The 19,985-nt window shown below is 37.6% G+C and overlaps 1 protein-coding gene across 1 annotated transcript in view; it reads right to left on the bottom strand.

Annotated features, from left to right (window-relative positions):
• The window catches only part of ntrk3a (neurotrophic tyrosine kinase, receptor, type 3a), a 210,557-nt gene that overhangs the window by 122,021 nt on the left and 68,551 nt on the right, over nt 1–19,985 (bottom strand). Inside the window, exon 4 of the mRNA XM_082160244.1 lies at nt 15,014–15,082. Within this exon, the coding sequence (XP_082016370.1) occupies nt 15,014–15,082 (69 nt within the window). The remainder of the gene's footprint in view (nt 1–15,013; nt 15,083–19,985) is intronic.

The raw sequence follows: 19,985 nt of genomic DNA, 5'->3' as shown, positions 1-19,985 counted from the left end.
TTCATAAGCTCTAGACTGGAAGCTGTCAGCGGGCAGTGGGAGCGAAGGGAGTGATAAAGACTCGTCATTGACCACAGCTCTAAATGACACGCGTCAATATGGATTGGATGGGAGCGAAACATGCAACGCTGCTCTGTCAGGCATGAGTAGTGTTTGCACAACAGAGAGCGAGCGAAGGGGAACGACAGAGATTGATTGTGGTCTGCCGTGACCCGAGAAAGCGTGAGTGATGCTTGAATATGCCTACGAGTGGGCAGGGAAGTATGAGACTGTGTTACCGGATGACCCGGTGACATCAGATAACAACAGATATGCTGGTAACTTCTGGCATGGAAAAGTCTGGAAATGGCAGACAAGTTTGTGAGTGTGTAAAATTTAAAAGTATTAATTTCATTAATCAAACAAAATGTTCTGATTAAGATTATATATATATATATATACACACACACACACAGACACACATATATATATATATATATATATATATATTTAAAAAAAATCATAAGTATGTGTGTGTGTAGCAACATGACTTGATTACTGTAATAAAGTATTTTTACTGTATTTTAATTCTTATATTAAACACTTTTCTGTTTTTCTTTTTATAAAAAAAATTAAATAATTAAGCCGTTTCAGACCTAACAATTCATCAAAAATATTCTTATCTGCATCACCCAGCCCTGAACAGCTCCCTCACTGTCTTCCTGCTCTTGTTACCCACAACCCTTTGCGTTGAGTATTCCATTGAAAATCCATATTTCATAGAAATATATTGCCCCCATCAGTCTTGGATTAACATCTTGATAAAAAACGCATTAGGCAAATTGTGAAGGATGGACATTGATATTGCAATAGATACATGGTGCAAAAAGACTGAATAAATGTTTTAGCTTTTTAAACTGAATTTCATTAAATATGTAAACTAATCGCCGGGGTAAGTGGGAAGTAATAATCAATACAGGGGGACAATCATTACCAGTGCATGAACATTTTGCCAGGCATCAGTCATGTCCCTCTCTATAGTTCTCTGCTGAGCTTATTATCTTCATCTTCTGAGTGATTACCTCATGCTAACAATCAATATGAAAGCATCGTTCCTATTATTCCACACATAAAGGGCCTAACACCACAAAAGAAAGAAAGAGATTGGCAGAGGGAAAGAGAAAGAGATAAATAAATAGAATGCAAGAAAGAGGTAGCATGCGTTTTCTCCTCTTTCAAACGTTTGATCTTTTGAGATTTTCAAAGCATTCAAATCAATGTGGCACCAATTTAATTCTATTTAGTTAAGCAGAAAACTCCCTGCGCCATTTACAATAAAATAAAATAAAATAAAATAAAATAAAATAAAATAAAATAAAATAAAATAAAATAAAATAAAATAAAATAAAATAAAATAAAATAAAATAAAATAAAATAGTATTCTCATACACAAACACATGGCATATATATTATATCATATTATGTAAAACAAAACAAATAATACAATTTTAAAAAAGATTAAAAAGTGTGTGCAATCAGTATGGCCACTGATCATATTTTTTCTACCATTGATGAACTGCAGATTCAGAACTGCAGAAAAACTATTCATAACTAAAATTTTTATTATAACTAATCAGTGTTTGGGGGTAACGCATTACAAGTAATGTGAGGTGCACAGGTATGAATTTGCATACCCTTCAGCCTGAGGCTTATTCCTTTCACTTTTGGTGTGAAAGGTACGGAGCCCATAAAGGGACGTTTGCAAAAATAAAAATATACAGACTTTCACTTGTGCATGAGAAAACTATCTTGTGAGTTACTATGTACCTATGAGTTACTATGTAACTCACGCGTTACAATTTCCGGTTTGCGTACAATTTGCATCACTGCCATCTTACTCTGAAGCATGGATGTGGATGCGCATGAATTAATCGAAATCTATTAAAAACTAGGACTTCAATACAAAGACATTGGTTCTATTCTTGCATTTCAATACAGATATATAATCACTGAGAGACATTTAAAAATCATTTTAAGGTCTAGAAGTCTGTTTCGACGAAAAGAGTACTCAAGTATTGAAGACACTATTGTATTTATTCAGCATCAAACTTGGTGAAATTCTCATTTATGAAAATGAAGCCAGCCAATTTCCAGTCGTCTGGTCTCTTTAGATGCATGTTTATTGCCGATTCCTGAAAGTTTGTTTAATAAAACCCTGTCATTTGCAGATGTACTGGCACCTTTTTGCATCTTGTCTCGTAATCTATGTATTACAGTGGACTTCGTGGTTTCACATGTCGCGAGTTTTTGTCGGCAAAATGCTCTAACTGCAAGGCGAACCCCATATCTGACCATATATTTTGCCAGTTCGTCTTCAGTCATGATCGCAATGAAAGAGGTCAGCTATAAATACATTTGCAACAAACGTATGCATATGAGTGTCATGAAAAGGCCTTGCAGATAATTATAGAACTACTGTTACATAATTTACACAAGTTTCTCGTGAGCACGTGAAAGCCTGGGTATTTTTATTTTTGCAAAGGTCCCTTTAGGGGCTCCATAGAAAGGGCCTGTACATTTACCAAAAATATAACATAATAAATATAATTTTTTTATTATTACAAAAACAAGCAAGCAAGACCAGCCCTGGAAAGAAAAAGTGTAACAAAAGTCTTACTTTGTTAAGTTACTCAAAAGTAATGTACTTTGTTTTTTAGGGAGTAACGCAATATTGTCACACGTTACTTTTAAAAGTAACACTGCAGCCAATACTTAGGGTTAATATTTGGTATAGTGCGTAAATTCTTAAAAAAAAAAAAAAAATCAGATCTGCATTTCTGTTAGGCACTGCTATGAACTAAATTTCCATACTTTTCCATGATTCAAGGATTTTGTTTGGTGTGCATCCAAAGTATATAGCCATGCACACAGAGCTTTGAAGTAGCACAGCCATGGCATACCGATGACTTTTTAACTTATGAATTGCTTATGACTGATTTTCATCTGGAAAACTTTCAGAGTGCTAGTATATGCAGGTCTGTGTTCCTCAGAGCAGCGTGTTGGTCAGGAAATTACAGACAGATTTCTGTCAAGCATCTCTGTTTTCTTCTCACACTTTCACTAGTTGGTGTAACAAAAGCTTGGCCTTGTCTTGATAGATAGACAAGATCACGTGTAGTCATGGTAACAGGTGGGATCAAAGGTCAATGCGAGAGACAAAAGTACCTCTATACCCGCTAAAATTGCTCAGCTCTGTTTAAAACTGTCAAAACACGTTCTTCACAGTCCTATCTTGCTGTTATATTGTGAAAAATCACAGCTTTTTTCATGCGTCAAATATTTAGTTGAGTATACCACTAAAAGCAGTGCAGATATGCAGTGTTTTTTTTCTTCTGTGATGCTAATTAGCATGTACGACATTAAACAAGCCGTCTTTAAAGCGTCACAAATGCTGCCAGGTTTGATAGGAATCAGAAATGTTTGTAGGAAGTGAAGGGAACTGTGAAAAATGGATTCTCAGCAATATTGCCAAGTTCTGTTTAACAGTCCCAAGACTAATGAATATATGCATTTTAATCTTTTTCCACATGCATAATGACTTAAGCATCCTTATAAACCGAGGATTAATGTACGATCTCCCTCCACAATGTGTCACCAGGCTTAACAGTTTTCTCCCAATCAGTAATCTCATTATGTTGCAGACAAACAAGATGAGTGAGTATGTGCTGTTTTTTTACCCGCACTTTTTTTGGTGTCATGTTTGACAGAGATTTAAAAGTGAACTCGAGCCAGGATCTTTACCTGCACAATAAATTGGCATTTGTTAGATGGCTGGGCATGGTTCCACTCAGCTGATGGACACTGCCTGCAGTGCAATCACTACTAAAACGGGCACCGATTCCACAGGTTGCGACGCTGGAGTCGAGGGAGGTCAGGACCCTTCAGAGAAAACTTTCAAATTATACCATAGACTTTCATCTAACTTCAAAACTATTTCTTCCAAAACCGGTCAGTTCCTGCACCATTTCTGACCCTGTTCTGCAGAATAAAACAAGGATAAGAGGTAAATCACGATTCACTACTCCCATTGTCGCTTGAGATGGCTGGAAATTTTATTAGAGCTGACTTCTGATAGACTGATGAACTTAAAGGGATACTTCACTAATTAGCATTAAGCTTTATTTCACGATAAAACGGCGTCTTTTCAGTTTCGAGTCAACTAGTAGCTTAGTTGGATCATTTCTTCCGATACCGCCCTCTGTGACCGGTAGGCGTGGAGTGGGAGTGGCCTCATAGGGCAGCGAAGCAAATGCATTCTGGGAGTTGTTGTCTTTCATCCACATGAACCAAAAATACATTTTCTGGCTTTTCTCAGTCTAGAAAGCAGTTCTCTACAAGATTTCTATTTTAAAATGCTAAAATTCTAAACTGTTATACATTTATTTAATATTCAAGTTCAACCCTGATAATTAGCATTCTCTCATCAATTGTTTACATAACTTTTTATCCATGCAATTAAAGCTCACATTGGGTCATTCATACATCCTGGAAAACATAATTACTTTGTTATATTATTTAACTACCTTGGCTCATTGACAACACTAGGCCTGTTAAATAATCTGATTAAATTGTTAGCCCGGCTCCCTGGCTAAAAACCAAATTGCAGTGTTTTGTTTCTGTTTTATTTTTTTTTATACTTTTTAGACAGCTGTAAATGTGGGAAATAAATGCCTTAAAATAGAGTCTCCCCGCAGCTTGTTTACTGTCACTATTACTCTTAGTCCCTTTTTTTTAAACGGTGATGATCCTTCGAGCGATGAGCCAGACATGAAGTTCGTGTCTGTGGGAGCCGCTTTATACAGACTGAGATTAGAGAAAGGTCAACAGAATAAAACGGATTGATGGTGCTCGCAGCTGCTAGCCGGGAGGCTGAAAGCGGCGGCTGAGTGACTGAGTCTACGGAGTGTGCCGAATGCGCTTTTGTGCTTTGGCCGTAAATAGGCTTGTATCATATCATCATCCTCCGAGCGGGTACAGAAGATTTACCATTTGTCGCCTCACTCGCACTTGAAAATGCTCAGAAACAAGGGGGCTAGCTAAAGTCGCTAGGTTCCGCACCACAAACCAGCTAACTTCAGGTAAAGAGGAAAAAGTGAAAAATGAGGTAAAAGCAGCTGCTCTTAACTAGTTTTGTCCTTTTTGAGGATGAGGGCATGTCACACAACCGGTCTGTTAGCATCCTGCTAATCTGACTAGTTGCTACCAAGTGACCATGAATTTGCACCAAAATACAGCAGTTTTTATAAATATAAATAATAATCTCAACACCAAAAGATAAGGAAAGAGTCAACTCGTCTCTTGTTATTTTGCTATCTATACGCATTAATATGGCTAATTTTATTTAATTATTAGCATTTAGCATTGTTTTTACCCTGCTGTCCATGAGTGTGTCAGATAAAACCTGCAGACAAATTTTTAGCCTGTATCTTACTAAAAACATAAAAGGCTTACAGTGTGTACAGTGGTCTTCAAGGAATTTTTTTTTTATCACTTTCGCTAAGCACGGTAATCTAGAAAATTCTCAGAATCCTGGCTAGATACAGTAAAAGGCACTATCTTGCACTGCTAACCAGCTATCTTCAAATAACGGTGAAAAATTTGGTAAAAGAGGCTGTTCTTAACTAGTTTTTTAGTTTTTTAGAAAATGACGGCAAGCCACACAACCGGTCTATATTAGCAACTGGATAATTTGACTAGCCGCTACTTAAAGGGATAGTTCACCCAAAAATGAAAATTCTGTCATAATTTACTCACCCTCAAGTTGTTTCAAACCTGTATGAGTTTCTTTTTTCTGCTGAACACAAAAGAAGATATTTTGAAAAATGTCGGTAACCAAACAGTTGATGGACCCCAATGACTTCCATAGTAGAAAAAAAAAAAAATACCATGGAAGTCAATGGGGTCCATCAACTGTTTGGTTACCGACATTTTTCAAAATATCTTCTTTTGTGTTCAGCAGAAAAAAGAAATTCATACAGGTTTGAAACAACTTGAGGCTGAGTAAATGATGACAACATTTTCATTTTTGGGTGAACTATCCCTTTAATAGTGACCAATGAATTTTTACCAAAATACTGTTATATATATATATATATATATATATATATATATATATATATATATATATATATATATATATTTATATATATTTATGTGTATATATATATAAAAACAATAAAACATATAAAGTGTTTATTCCTCTCTTGTTATATTGCTATCTGGTTAATTTCACATAGCATTTAGCATCGTTTTAACCCAGTTGCCCATGACTGTGTCGGATCAAACCTGCTGTAACCCATTTCTGAGCAGAAACCAACCAGTTGAGAAGTTTATCTATATGAGAAAAATATATAAAATGACATACAGTGTGCATACAGAGGTCTATATGAACTATGATAAGAAAATCCCTCCTGTTAGACCCGCTTATCGTTTTGATCTGAGTCTGTAATGTGTCAAGCTCCAGCCACGTGACTGCATGAGATACTTTCTGCTTTGATTTGCCCAACAATGACTCTCCATGTCAATAAAATTCTGACAATGCGAGAGATATCAAGGACTTGTCGTGAAGGATCAGCGGACATCTTTAAAATCAAGATCACCTCAAGGGCAAGCTGACAAACATCCAGGCATACTTCACGCTTGCCTTGAGATTGTAAAATAACAAAAAAAATAAGGGGGGATGGGAGTGAGAGGTTAAGGTATATTCTGTCAGAGAAATGTTCAATCCAACAATGACATCCCTGTTACAGTCGAAAGGCCTCAATCTCTTCTGTTCTGCTGTAAAAAAAAAAAGGCAAAGATGTCAGAAAATAGATAACTGAGAAAACGGAAAAACTACAGCCCTTCCTGCTGTTCCTCTCCAAGCTTATTTACGATAAATGGATTTGCAGCAAATAAACATAAATGAGACACTTGGCCTACATCTGCACCTCAGATGAGGCTACTCCAGTGTCCTCTGCTGTGTTATTGTACAAAACAGACTAATTATGGTCATTCACTCTGTACAATATAGTCTGCGTGAGATATCTGATTTCAGGCCACAATTTTCCTGCTGAATGCAGTTTTCTCCATCTCACTCTATATCTGTCTTGATTACTGCAGTCCTTACTGTTTCTCTTCATCCTTTTTGGGACAGCTAGTGCCCGAGGAGAATGAAAATGTAAATTACATAGAGTATACGTAAAATGCAATTTTTGCCACAATTTTGTTTTCTAAGATGAAATTTCAGGGATCATAAAAAAGACATCAAAATCTTTCGCCAATCCTCTCATTTTCTAGTAATATCTAATAGAAGTAGTAATGTTTTAATTTCATAATGTTTATTTTGTAATTTGCCGGTCTGATTCGTTCTAGTGAATCTTTTGGTTTAGATGGTTCAAGTAAAACTTTTAAAGGAGAAAAGTTTTAGGGGTCGTTTACACGATACAGTTCAATTCACATTTATTTGTATAGCGCTTTACACAATATATATATTGTTTCAAAGCAGCTTTACAGAAAATGCATGACAATTACAATTTAGAGTGTTCTGCTATCAGGGGTGACTGTGTCTAAGTTATGCATTTTAGAAATGTACAAATCATGCAGTTAGCAAACAATATATTAAACGACACCGTTTTTAACTAAAACTGTACACTTTGTATGCGATTTGGTCGTTCATTTGCACAACCACAGCGTTTTGGCGGTCTGAAAAGGCAAACTTTTGGGAAAAAAAATTCAACGTGCAAGTTTTTGAAAATTAAAAACGTGTGAAAACGGTGACATCATATGCATGCATATTACGTGTTCAGTCTATTCACCTTATTTTCCATGACAACAAGGGCGACGCCATTACGCTCATTTTGTCATCTTACTTCCGGCTGAGCGGGGCTTCAACTTCCGGCTGAAAGGACCTACGCTAGTTTCTAGCGTAATTCTATAGTTGTAACGGTAAAATATGTAAAGTATTATATGCTCAGTTAGGGGCTGCCATAACAATTGGATTAAGAGGATAGAACAATTTAACCAACGGTGTTACGAACACAATGTAGGCTAAAGCGATCGGAATGTTGTGGTGTACTTTACGATTTACACCCACCACCACCTCAAGACGAGGAGGAGCACCTGAGGCAGTGGCGGAAGGCGCTAAACTTGAAGTGCTCACCCAAGCGCTCTTATGTGTGTTCATACCATTTTATGGACGGGGAGCAGACTGACGAACGAACACCCTTACCCAGAGTAAAGGCTCGGCTACGATGTTCTGGTAAAGAAGTCCCGACGGGTGCTGAACAGGTTGTCAGATTCAGGTAACTTAAGCTAACTTACCTAACTGTTGTTTTCTAACTTACCTATCTATGTGCTTGTTAGCCTAACGTTAGATGAAGTCCGTTCTATGAATACATTTAAGATTAGCAAGTTCACAAAATACAACGAACCTTGCATGATTACCATTGGCAACCTATATGTCATTTCTTATATTTCGTTTACTTTGTGATGGACCTAAGGGTCTGAAATAAAGAATGAATGAATATTCACGATAGTACAATATATTATGGTACATTACAGTCTTACAATAGCTCACATTATTCCTGTAAGGAGGCCAGCTAGTTACATCTCTCATTCAGATATTGATATTGACCTACGTAGAGTTAGGAGATTGTGTGTATACTGTCTCGTTTTTAATGTATCTCTCCTTTTCACACTGTTCTAAGTATGAGTGCCATCATAAATTAATTCTCATGATCTATTTTAAGTACTAATGTAAAAATGTTTATGGTTATATTATTTCCATAGATGCATCGATGAGCATCAGTGTTGCAGTGGACAACTGTGAGGATGATCACAACCACATGCCCCAGACCTGTGATGCAAAAACACAATGGGAGGATCCATCTGTCTCTGACCACAACTAAGCTCCAAAATCTCAACTCAACCTGAAGCCACCCACATCTGAAATGGGAACACAATGCGTTGAGCCAGTGCCATTTCTCTGCTGAGAAAGACCACCTTTGTCAGCTCTACACAGGGTCGACATTGGATGCCTTCCATTCAGTTGCCGAGCACCTTACCAATTCACACACCAACAGCTTTCAGCTACACACTTGGGGTCAGCTCCTGATGACTCTGATGAAGCTGCGTCTTAAAGGGTTAGTTCACCCAAAAATGAAAATTCTGTCAGTAATTACTCACCATCATGTTGTTCCAACCCCGTAAGACCTTTGTTCATTTTCGGAACACAAATTAAGATATTTTTGATTAAACTGAGAGCTGTCTCACTCCTCCATTTATTTTTTTCTCAATTTGTGTTCCGAAGATGAACGAAGGTCTTACGGGGTTGGAACAACATGAGGGTGATGAATTAAGTCTTCTAGTTAGAAGAAATAAGTCACGTCAAGTTTGCAAATGAATACCATCTTGGTTTATTACTTATAAAATGTAAATGGTGAAATGTATCTACATGAAGGTCAGCAGAAGGTGTCTCTAGCTTCCTGAAAACATCAAACACTTCTTACAACTGATTTTATACAACTTATTTAATCATTCATATTTAACCAATTAGCCTACCTAATCTCCTATCCTTATTCTCATTCCTTCTTATTTACAAAAAATGTTTAATTGCTGCTCCATCAACTCCTTCTGACAGGACATAGTTAAATATTCCCATAGGTTAACGTTACCTCTGGCCACGTTAACAATGATGATGGATGAGACAATGTGAGACCAACTGATCGTCGTACGAAGTTTTCTCCGTGCTCCCAATTTTAAACATTTACGGTATTAACGTTATTTGTCATTTTGATAAAGTTTTGGCTAACTATAAACAATCTTCTAACTACTGAACTAGCTACCGGATGTGCCGTGTCAGTTTAGCGGAAATCGGATGACAAAATGCGGAAGCGCGAAGTATTAAAAGTGGGCGGGGCGGAATAAGGTGAATAGACGTGTAGTGTTTCTTTATAAAGTGACATCGCCAACTACTGGCCTGGCAGTATTATACAGCGTTTTTAATCGTTTTCATTTACATTCGTTTTTATTTTGACAACTGGAAAGGAAGAACTTTTCCATTTTTAGCATATCGTTGTCATCATGTAAACTTACCCTTAGTTGCATTTAGAGGTGTACTATTTCTGATCACACAATTTGTGTTTATCGTATGATTAAACACACACAAAAAAACTACTACATAGACGTCGACAGGCTAGGAGGGATCTATAGACAAGATTGGGAGACTTGATGGGGCTCTTTTGACTTGGACTAGCAAGTACACACTTGACAACCACTCAAAACACCCTAGCAACACCTTGGCAACTACACACAATTGATTAAAAAACAAAAATGAATTTCATAATATACCAATTAAGGACCAAATTAATTGACAATTCAGACCTTGCATTCTTGTGGCATGTGTTTCCATAAAAGGTATGGGTAATTGGCACATTTCCTACATGCTACTGCAGTGATAAATACGTTTCAGTGTAGGCTGGCTTTTCTGCATGGGTCGTTCCACTACAGAGTGATTATACACTCGGTCCTGAGCCACACACACTACGCCCCTATCACCTCCCGGCCGTCAAGAAGAAAAACTGACAGCAATTACATGTGTGAGCACACTTGAGCGTGGGTGTGGACAAACACTCACATTCGCGCTAAGACGTTTTTACAGTTGTTCGCATCAGTTCTTATAGAGTGACAGTGCTGGCACTGACTGCAGACATTATGTGTGATTCCCACAGCCTGCGTCTCATTTTGGCAGCACTGTGGCAGGTGCATCAGAGTCTTCCAAGAGTGCATATACAAGTAAAGCAGTAATGTGCTTAAACAATTATGCTAGTCATACAGGCCTTTGAACATGTAGTGCTGACTGCTTAGTAGCACTGAATGTGCTTCATATACCAAAACCATGGTTGAAATCACACTGGCAGACATACTCATTGCTTAAAGAACAGGACATTTTAGAGGACAAAATGGTATTTAAGGATTAGCTTCCCATCCTTGATATAGCGTGCTACAGTGCCCACCCCCTTTTTCCGTGACGCTGGTTCCAGAAGTGTTTTTTTCCATTAATTTACCCATTGGGATAGTTTTTTTTTTTTTTTTTGTTAAAGCAGCGCTATGCAGTTTTGGCAATTTCTTCGCTGTTTTCTCGCGGGTTTCTCTATAGAGCTCCCCCTACAGCTTTGGAATAGATATTTGACAACACTGTCGTCAAAACTCGTTGGCGACTTGCCCCCCTCCCATCTTCTCCCTCCTGTCATCTGCATTTGTTTTCAAAGAAGCCGGCGAACGCATGGAGCCATATCCACTGAGGTATGTATGATACACAGAAGGCTAGCATATAAATGTTTAGATAGTGTATGTGTACAGTGCCGTAAAGCAATTAGTTACATCACGAGATCGGATATCACGCGATACTTCCTGACGCTGAGGCCGGCGGCCCGCCGACCTAAAGTTGCAAGGATGTTTTTTCTGCTCAAAGGAGCTAGGGGGTGCGAGAAGACCACCATTCCACCCGAAAACAGTCATATAACCATTCCAGTGACTCCGAAGCTGTTCAGTTAAGGTAAAAAAAAAACCTGCATAGTTCACCTTTAAAGAGTTATAAGCCATGAACCCAGCCAATCAGCTTCGAGGTGAATCATAACATTATAAAGTTTGATTTGAGGCAAAAAAGTATTTCAAAACACAGTATTAAAAAAAAATACAAATAAAAAAAGTACAAGACTGTGTACTTCCTGGGATTGTAGCTCTTTCCATCAAATGATGGCGAAATATAAAACTACTCATTTACAAATGTTGATTATATAAAAACAATATATTTTAAGTTCATTGCACAATATGCCTACAGTATGTACCAACATAAGTATTTTGAGAGCGTAGAGAGATTGACTAGATTATGTCATTTGCAGTGCTTCATGGGAGTGGGCGAAGTTTAACAGCTTTTTTGGTGTGCGTTGCTTTTTTTTTTTACTCTCTGATTGGTGGAATTTTCTCTGCAGCATCGTTGGTAATGTAGTTTTTCCACCAGGAATTCTGCTGTTAAACACAATTACTTTAAAAATAAGTTGAAATAATGCAAGCTGATGGCTTCAGCAGAAGCCAATACCATCGATTAACAACCTTGTAGCTCACAGTAGGGCTGTCTTTAAAGGTTTATAAGTTATCGTTAAAAATCAATTTCCCTATGGAGTATAGGGATTTTTAAGCTTCAGTGAAATCAGCCAGTGTCCAATTACACTATTTGTTATTTAAAATATGTAATGTGCTAAAAATAAAAATGATGCATGTATATTAAGTTGTTACATGGCATTATACAAAATAATATACACAATAAAATATTTGAAAATATGATAAAATTACATGATTATAATGTTGGAAAACAGATTTTTTTTTAACATAAGTAAAAAGTATATATTTTTTATTTAATCCAATTCCCATTTTGTATTATGTGACAAAGATCAAGTACAACTAAAACAAGCACAAAAATAGCAGAAAACAGTGTCCGCTTTTAAAGAATGATGATTTCGGCTCCATGCTGGTTGAAGGACAGGAACCGTCTTTCAGCTTATCCGTTTTTAATCAACAGATGTGTCCCCAAGTGGAGCAGCTCCATGACGACCAACTGTCTGTCACAGGCTGATAATAGAAGCACTCGAAGTGCATCAGAAATCAAGTAAAATTGTATCATCACAGGGGTTGCACGTGTGTGTTGGGGGTGTACCCGTGTTCTCATCCTGGACATTTATGGTAGGTTCTACTTCATTTAAAGGGAGATGGTTTGCTCAGTACTTGGCCATAAAAAATATGACTTCATTTCATGGCACTTTGCTCGGGTTCCAGAAGTCAAAATCTCATTCATTTTCTCCATAAAGACAATTGATTTTTAAAGATAACCTATAAACCTTTCAAGAAAAGCTGACCATGAGCTCAGAAATTGCTAATCAATCAACTATGTATCCGTTTAAGCAACAAGTTGTTGTGATTTCAAATTCATTTTTTTAAATCACTGATATTCGCCAAACTCCTAGGGAAGAATTACACAGACTATAAATCTGAAGACCCTCTCCACCAATTACAGAAATAAATGAAAATACGTTTAGAAGAGCTGAAAAATGTAAATAATAATGAATATTTAAGAAATTATTTTTATATATATATATATATATATATATATATATATATATATATATATATATATAACAAATAGATAAATAAGATTTAAATATTCTTCAAGCTAGAAAATACTAAATACTAGATACAATAGACAGCTTTCCGAATATGTCAAAATTCACTCTGATGCTTGTAGGGATATTTTTAACAGAGGGATTAGTCCACTCAAAACCAACGAGAAATTATTAAAACATCAAGAGACTTGCAGATGGCATCCATGCTAGTATTACGTAACAGTAGTACACATATGTAAAATGGTTGTGTTGTCCTTTTGGAGAGGGTGTCTCACAATCATTATCGCTTCATGGCTCTGGTATTACCCATATGACCTGCGTTATGTCACACAAAATTAATTTACCCTCAGTCTAATTTACCCTCAGTCTAATCACATGACTTGCCCAAAGCACAGCTGTGAATGCTAGGAAATTTGTCATTTGCTTCTGTCCAGCAGAATTTGAATGAACCAAGAAGCTAAATGCCATTATATGATGTTAACTGCACATTTAAATGACAAACAAGAACATATTTAACCTAAGGTTCACTGGAAACGCCACTAGACCTAAAGGGCCAAGCTAAACATGCTAACTAGAAGGCTGTCTCTTGAATCCGTAGCTAAATTAGGATGGTTACCCACCAAGATAGAGGAAATGCTCACATGCTTTTGTTAGCACTTTCCTTTTTCTAAGGACAACACATGTTCGATATCTCAAAGGAAATCCAAAAGTACTCCTCTCCTTGGAGGATCTCCAAAGGACGTGCTAACCCTGCAGAGAAGATGGGCCACCTCAGAGGAGCTGTCCTGCTTCCCTGGCTTAAAATATCACATTTAGTCATGCGCACACGAATACACACAGACGCAGATGCCTGTATGGATAAAGCCCTATGCACTCAGCTGATTAGTGTTTGCTTGTTGGACAGGACTGAGATGACACCTCCGCTATAATTATGAAATTGATTTACTTGATTTGCCATAATCCTGAGACAAAGGCCCAACGACTTTCTAACACTGATTTCACATAATAGGCAAATAAACAGGTAAACACGTTAAAACTGCTAAACCAAAACTTTTATAATGATCATAATATAGAGGATATAGCAATATATGAAGAGTTCAGATGCAAACGCCTCTAAGTGCCATCTGAAATTTTCTTCTAAAATGATCATTTTTATGAAGCTCGTATATTTAAGTTCAGTAATTTCACTTAAATGGCAATGAAAATTACCTATTAATTGCCATTTAAGTGAAATTACTGAACTTAAATAAACGAGCTTCATAAAAATGATCATTTTAGAAGAAAATTTCAGATGGCACTTAGAGGCTTTTGCATCTGAACTCTTCATATATATATATATATATATATATATACACACACACACACACACACACATATACAGTACATACACATCCAATCATTTGCATAATTCGTGTAAAATGTATTGTGCATTCCCAATCGGATCGCAATCTGCTCGATCAATGAGGTGTCACAGTGTACATGTACACTGAGATGACGTGCAACTTTGAAACCAACAGACAACCTCACAAAGCCAAAACGCTGATAAGCAACAATAATTAGCTCATTATAAAAGGTTTTCCTCCCATTCTGAAAGTCAAATATACTGCAGAGCGAAAGTGGCTTAATGTGCTTTTACGACCTGATTAAAGAACATTCAATGTGTCACAACAAACGCATCATGGTGCATCCTTGGTTGCTTATAGTGTTAGGTATGAAATTCAACCATGCAGGGTGTCTGTACGCCAGTGTGAACCACAGCTAAAATCAATAGAGGCTTGAGAGAATAAAGAAAGAAAGAAAAAACACATTTAACTTACAGCTCGAAAAGTTGGAGATTCTGAAAGAGTTGCCATGAGAGAGTTGTCAGAGGGTTCCCGGACAAGTTTCTGCAGGGGAGAGAAAACAGAGAGAGAGAGTTTAATGATTTAACACTGATTATTTGTGATAAGGTGATAAAGGAAACACAGGGAAGCCAAACAACGGCAGTGCGGCGACCAGCCCAAAGTTAAGAGAATAAGTGCAACAGTACGGTACCTTGCAGCCTGGCAATTCAATAAACGGAGACTTGGTCATTTTGAAGACAACAAATTAAATCGAGGAGGAGGCCTGGAGCCTTAAAAGCCACTAAACTCAATACAATGCGAAATGACTGTGAAGCAAATAAGCCATGTTTTCAGAACAGAGCTTTCAGATGTGGGAGGCCAAGATAAAAGCATTACTCAAAAACAGAAGGGAGGGTCTCTAAGAACCTTGTTTACACCTGGTATTAAGATGCGTTTTGGTCAATCGGATCACAAGTGGATGACGCTAAATACAGGTGTAAACGGGGTCTAAAACGTATTGAGCTTGTCCACTTTCGACCACTTCCAGAGGTAGTCGAAAAAGCATTAGACCGGACTGCTTTCGTAGTGGTTGGTTTGAAGACGAAAAACGTACCAAGCACAATGTTATCTCACCATTCTTGATTTTCTCTCACACACACTCGGCATGGTTTTGAGCCGGTCAAAGCAGAAACCAAAGCTACTGCTCTTCATGTGTTTTTTCGTCGTCTCCAGCTGCGTTCATATGTAAATTGTGCAAGCTTATTTGTCCATTAGATCGAAAGATCTAAAAAAAACTAAAAAAAACATACATTTACCCGCCCATAACTCCTCCCCTCGAAGAAATCAGGACAGAAGTGGTTGAAAGTGGACAAAAGTCATATCCCCTGATATGACTGTAAAGCGCTTTGGTATTACATATGAAAGCGCTATATAAATGCCTCATTCATTCATTCATTTAAAAGAGACAGATTAAAACACCAGGGGTAAATGGGTGTGTCTCCCTCGTCTGCTTGTGATCCGAACAACCAAAACGCATCTTAACACCAGGTGTAAACAGGGCTTAAATGATATTCGTGTCAAGTCCAGTAACTAATACAGTAGGAAGGCACGGAAATTAAAGGTATTATGTATACTAACCGGTCCTACTCGACCCGCTCCAAGCGGGCGCGCTGACAAGGACGCTAAATACCCCATCCAGGTCACGGCACCAAATGTAACCGGTCCTACTCGACCCAGGTAAAAAGGTAAAATATTAGTATTTTTCTTAGACACACCTATCATTATCTGGGGTCGTTTGGATTACTGTCACAATTGTTGTGTGGCTTTCCACGAGTCAACCGAACAGCACCTATTCATTCGCATATTTTGGGTGAACATCCCTTTAAACTGAAAGAAAACATCAGTTCAGCTCTAATCTTTCCTCTTGCATACTTACACGCACAACTACACAACGCATTGTGGGACGGCAGCAAGCAATGCCTCTCCCGGGGCTGAAACAAAAACCCTGGAGCCTCACTAACAGGCCTTCATTATCAATATTTATTGAATACTTCAGATCACTTAATACCCCCAACACTGGCCCGCTCAGATCCTATCAGGAGCAGTTGACAGATAATCAATGCACCCATATCCATCCTTTCGCCCCAGTGCTGCCCAGGGGACCGGAGCGCGCAGGCTACCCGTCCCTGACCCGTCCCTTCACCTGCATTTTCTTTCAGCATCTACTGACAGCAAAACAAAAGATCATTACAGCTAACTAGGACAACTGTTCATAGAACAATGGAAGTCGAGCCATTTCAGATAACAGCTGTTCTTTCATTATATTTCATAATATTACTGTTTTACTTTTACTGAGATTGCTTCCAAAAAATTTTTATAATAATTCTACCAACCACAAACTTTTGAATGTGCCTGTGTGTGTGAGAGAGAATAATACATAATACAATGTTCAAATGTTAATGAGCATTTATTGAATCTCATGATTATGATGTCAGAGTTATTAGCAGAAGAATGTTTTTACCAAAGGTTTACCAAAATGCCTTTTAAAATGAGATTAGACTATAGCCAAGTACTAAACAGCAGCTGTCTATTAAGTAGTGCATTTGGCCTAGAATAAAGAAATGATATTAGCTAGGAATAAAGATATTCTAAATTTAATTAATTTTATCCTGCAGCTAACATGTGTGTTAATGGTTCTTCAAATATATCAACTTTGTTTAGCAACCCCAGCATGCATATTTTTGCAGCTAAAAGTCATGACAGAAAAAAAAACCTTAAAGGGCCCCTTTGGCACATCATGGAAGAAAGTTGTAAGTGCCACTGAAAACAAGGTGTGCTTCCTGGAGAGCTCTTGAAAGGAACCAAGTGAAACGAAAACTCCCACTTGTTAGATATTTTCAAGACGAAGTCGCTTCAACATGCTAATGTGCCTAATCTGAATCTGCTTAGCCGGCCCCTAGTGTGGTGCTTAAGGAATCTCCAGCAGCAAAAAATAAATAAATAAAATAAAAATGTGCTTGCTGCTCTGACTTGTTGCCATAGCAACTTCAGCCTGTGAATCCTCACACTTTATTTTCTTCCCATTTCCTGTGTCGCAGGATGGGAGGCAGGGAACCAGCTAACCAGTCAAGGAAAGCGTCCTGACACCCACCGTAGACTGGAGAAGGTGACGGGTAAAAAACAAAAAAAAGACTGATAAAAATGTACAAATTGACAAACAAAATAACCTTCGGTTCCTCAAACGAAAGTTTCTCGGTAATGCGCCCACTCCTGCTCCGCTTGCCCTCGGCATTCTAATCACCTCATTAAACTGATAATGAGATTATTAAGGTGGCCTCCACAGGGACACACAAGGGCTCCGGATTTTGGCGAGGACATTATTATTCTCAGCACACAGAAGAGTTCATCTGGACAGTGGGCTTTAAAGGAAAGGGGTCTGGGGGATCAGGACAACTAAATAACCCGGAGTGCTGTCCATCAAGGCTTGATTCCTTCTAGACCCTCACGCAATAACAAATCTTCAATGGAAAAATTACTTTCAAGGACTTCAACAGCTAAGGGAATTAGATCATAACAAACAGAAGATTCTGAATATTGCATATTGACGAAGCAGTTAGTCAGTTTGACTTACTAACAGAGCTCCAAGAGATTTTAATGTTTTTTAAGACAGGAAACGTCGAGGGGTGAGAGCGAGAGAGAGAGAGAGAGAGAGAGAGAGAGACAACATTACAGGCATAAAAGTTACGATTTTGAAGTTAAGACTGTTTCACTAATATCGCCAATACTAAATATGCCAAAAATCCTTAGAAATATTCATATAATATATATAACGAATGATAAAGAATGGCAGAAAGACAGTAAATAATCAAGAAAGTAAATAATCTCATAAAATGTTTCAGTTTTTACACAAATTGCATTGTTACCAACAATAGTCAAAATCAGCCAGTCAACATTTTAGCAAAGTTGTGTTCAAAAATATCAAAAAAAAGTTGTTTCCCTTTTAATTTATAAAAAAATGCAAGTCTATCAATAACTACAAACAAACATGCGTTTTGGCTGATAAAAGAGTAAATAAATAAATATATAATGTATTATTTCTTTCTTTAATTATTATAATTAAATGAACTCAAATCAGATTTTTTTTTAACCAGTAGGCCTGTAGTATTTCATTTTTTTATATACAACACCAAAAATATGACTAATGACTAAAAACCTTGTGTAATATTCAGTTTGAGGGTTATGCACCTACTTTCACTAACAATAAAAAAAAATAATAATATTTCCAGGCTTTATTTGGGATACTATTCATGGATAATTACACTTATTCATAAGCAGAATAACTCACCTCTGTGTTCATGATTTTATTCTCATAAATTGTAATTCAAGGAGAATACAAAAGTAGATTTTTAAAGAACGGAAAATAATCACACACGCCACAAAGTTGTGTGTGAACCGTCTTACTCCCTTGAGGGAGTTTAGCTCCCAAACAAACCTTTTCATATTGTCGCAGACTATCAATTACGGTAATGACTTTCAGAGAAGAACGTGGTATGCGCGAGTGGTGAATGAGAACAGGAGTGCCTTTAAACACTTCCTGTTAGCCGGATAATGGCTGTGCGCGTATATGTTTACACGTCCGTTAGCAGGCCTACATGTGCTTGATGCGCGTGTTAAGGCGGAGGGGTCTCGATGTGTGCCCTTGCATACGAATGATGTCATTACCGTGTCATCCATTCAGAGTCAGGCACATGTGGGACGTGGGAAGGAGGGTTAAGGGCCTTATTGAGACAGATCATTCACCCGCATTAGCATAGAGAAAGAGGAATTATTGAGTCCCTCTGAAAGCTTCATTAGCTCCTAACCAGACATTTGCACTCGCCTCTGTGCACTCGCTTCTGCTGTTCTCAGGGTGTGTGACGGTCAGCCTCGGAGATGGTGATGACGATAAAAACGTCAACAGAAGCACAGACAGCTTCAAAATATAGGCCTTCCCGTCAAGCAGCGCAAACACATGAAAGCGGAATCGGGCCTTCACCCCGTCTGCTGCGTAGCAAAGCTGCCCAAACCGCCGTCCGTGCGCAGGAAGTGTCCTTTTCAAAGGTCATACTTCGTTACAGTCAGAAGAAATGTCAGCTAAAATTGGATTTGGAGAAGAGGCAATAAAGAAATAAATAATCAAATCACACATCAAACGTGACGTGCAACCTCAATACAAAAGCTGAGATCATTATTACAGACAGAAATAGACAATATTTCTGAGAGTACTTTCGGAAAGTCAACTTAACGGGTGATATTTACCGTGATAGCAGCAAATTAATTCCTATGATAAACGGACATGGTTTACAACCATTCTAAGGCAAGCTACTAAAAAAACCAAAAACCAAAAACTAAATGCTAAGCTATCAAATTCTATACAGAAAAATGAGCTGGGCTAATTCTTCTTCTTCTTCTTATTCAATAATGTATT

The sequence above is a fragment of the Leuciscus leuciscus genome (assembly GCF_965113295.1).
Source record: "Leuciscus leuciscus genome assembly, chromosome: 25".
Taxonomy (NCBI): Eukaryota; Metazoa; Chordata; class Actinopteri; order Cypriniformes; family Leuciscidae; genus Leuciscus; species Leuciscus leuciscus.
Note: the sequence above shows the minus strand (reverse complement) of the source record. Positions and strands in the feature narration are given on the sequence as shown.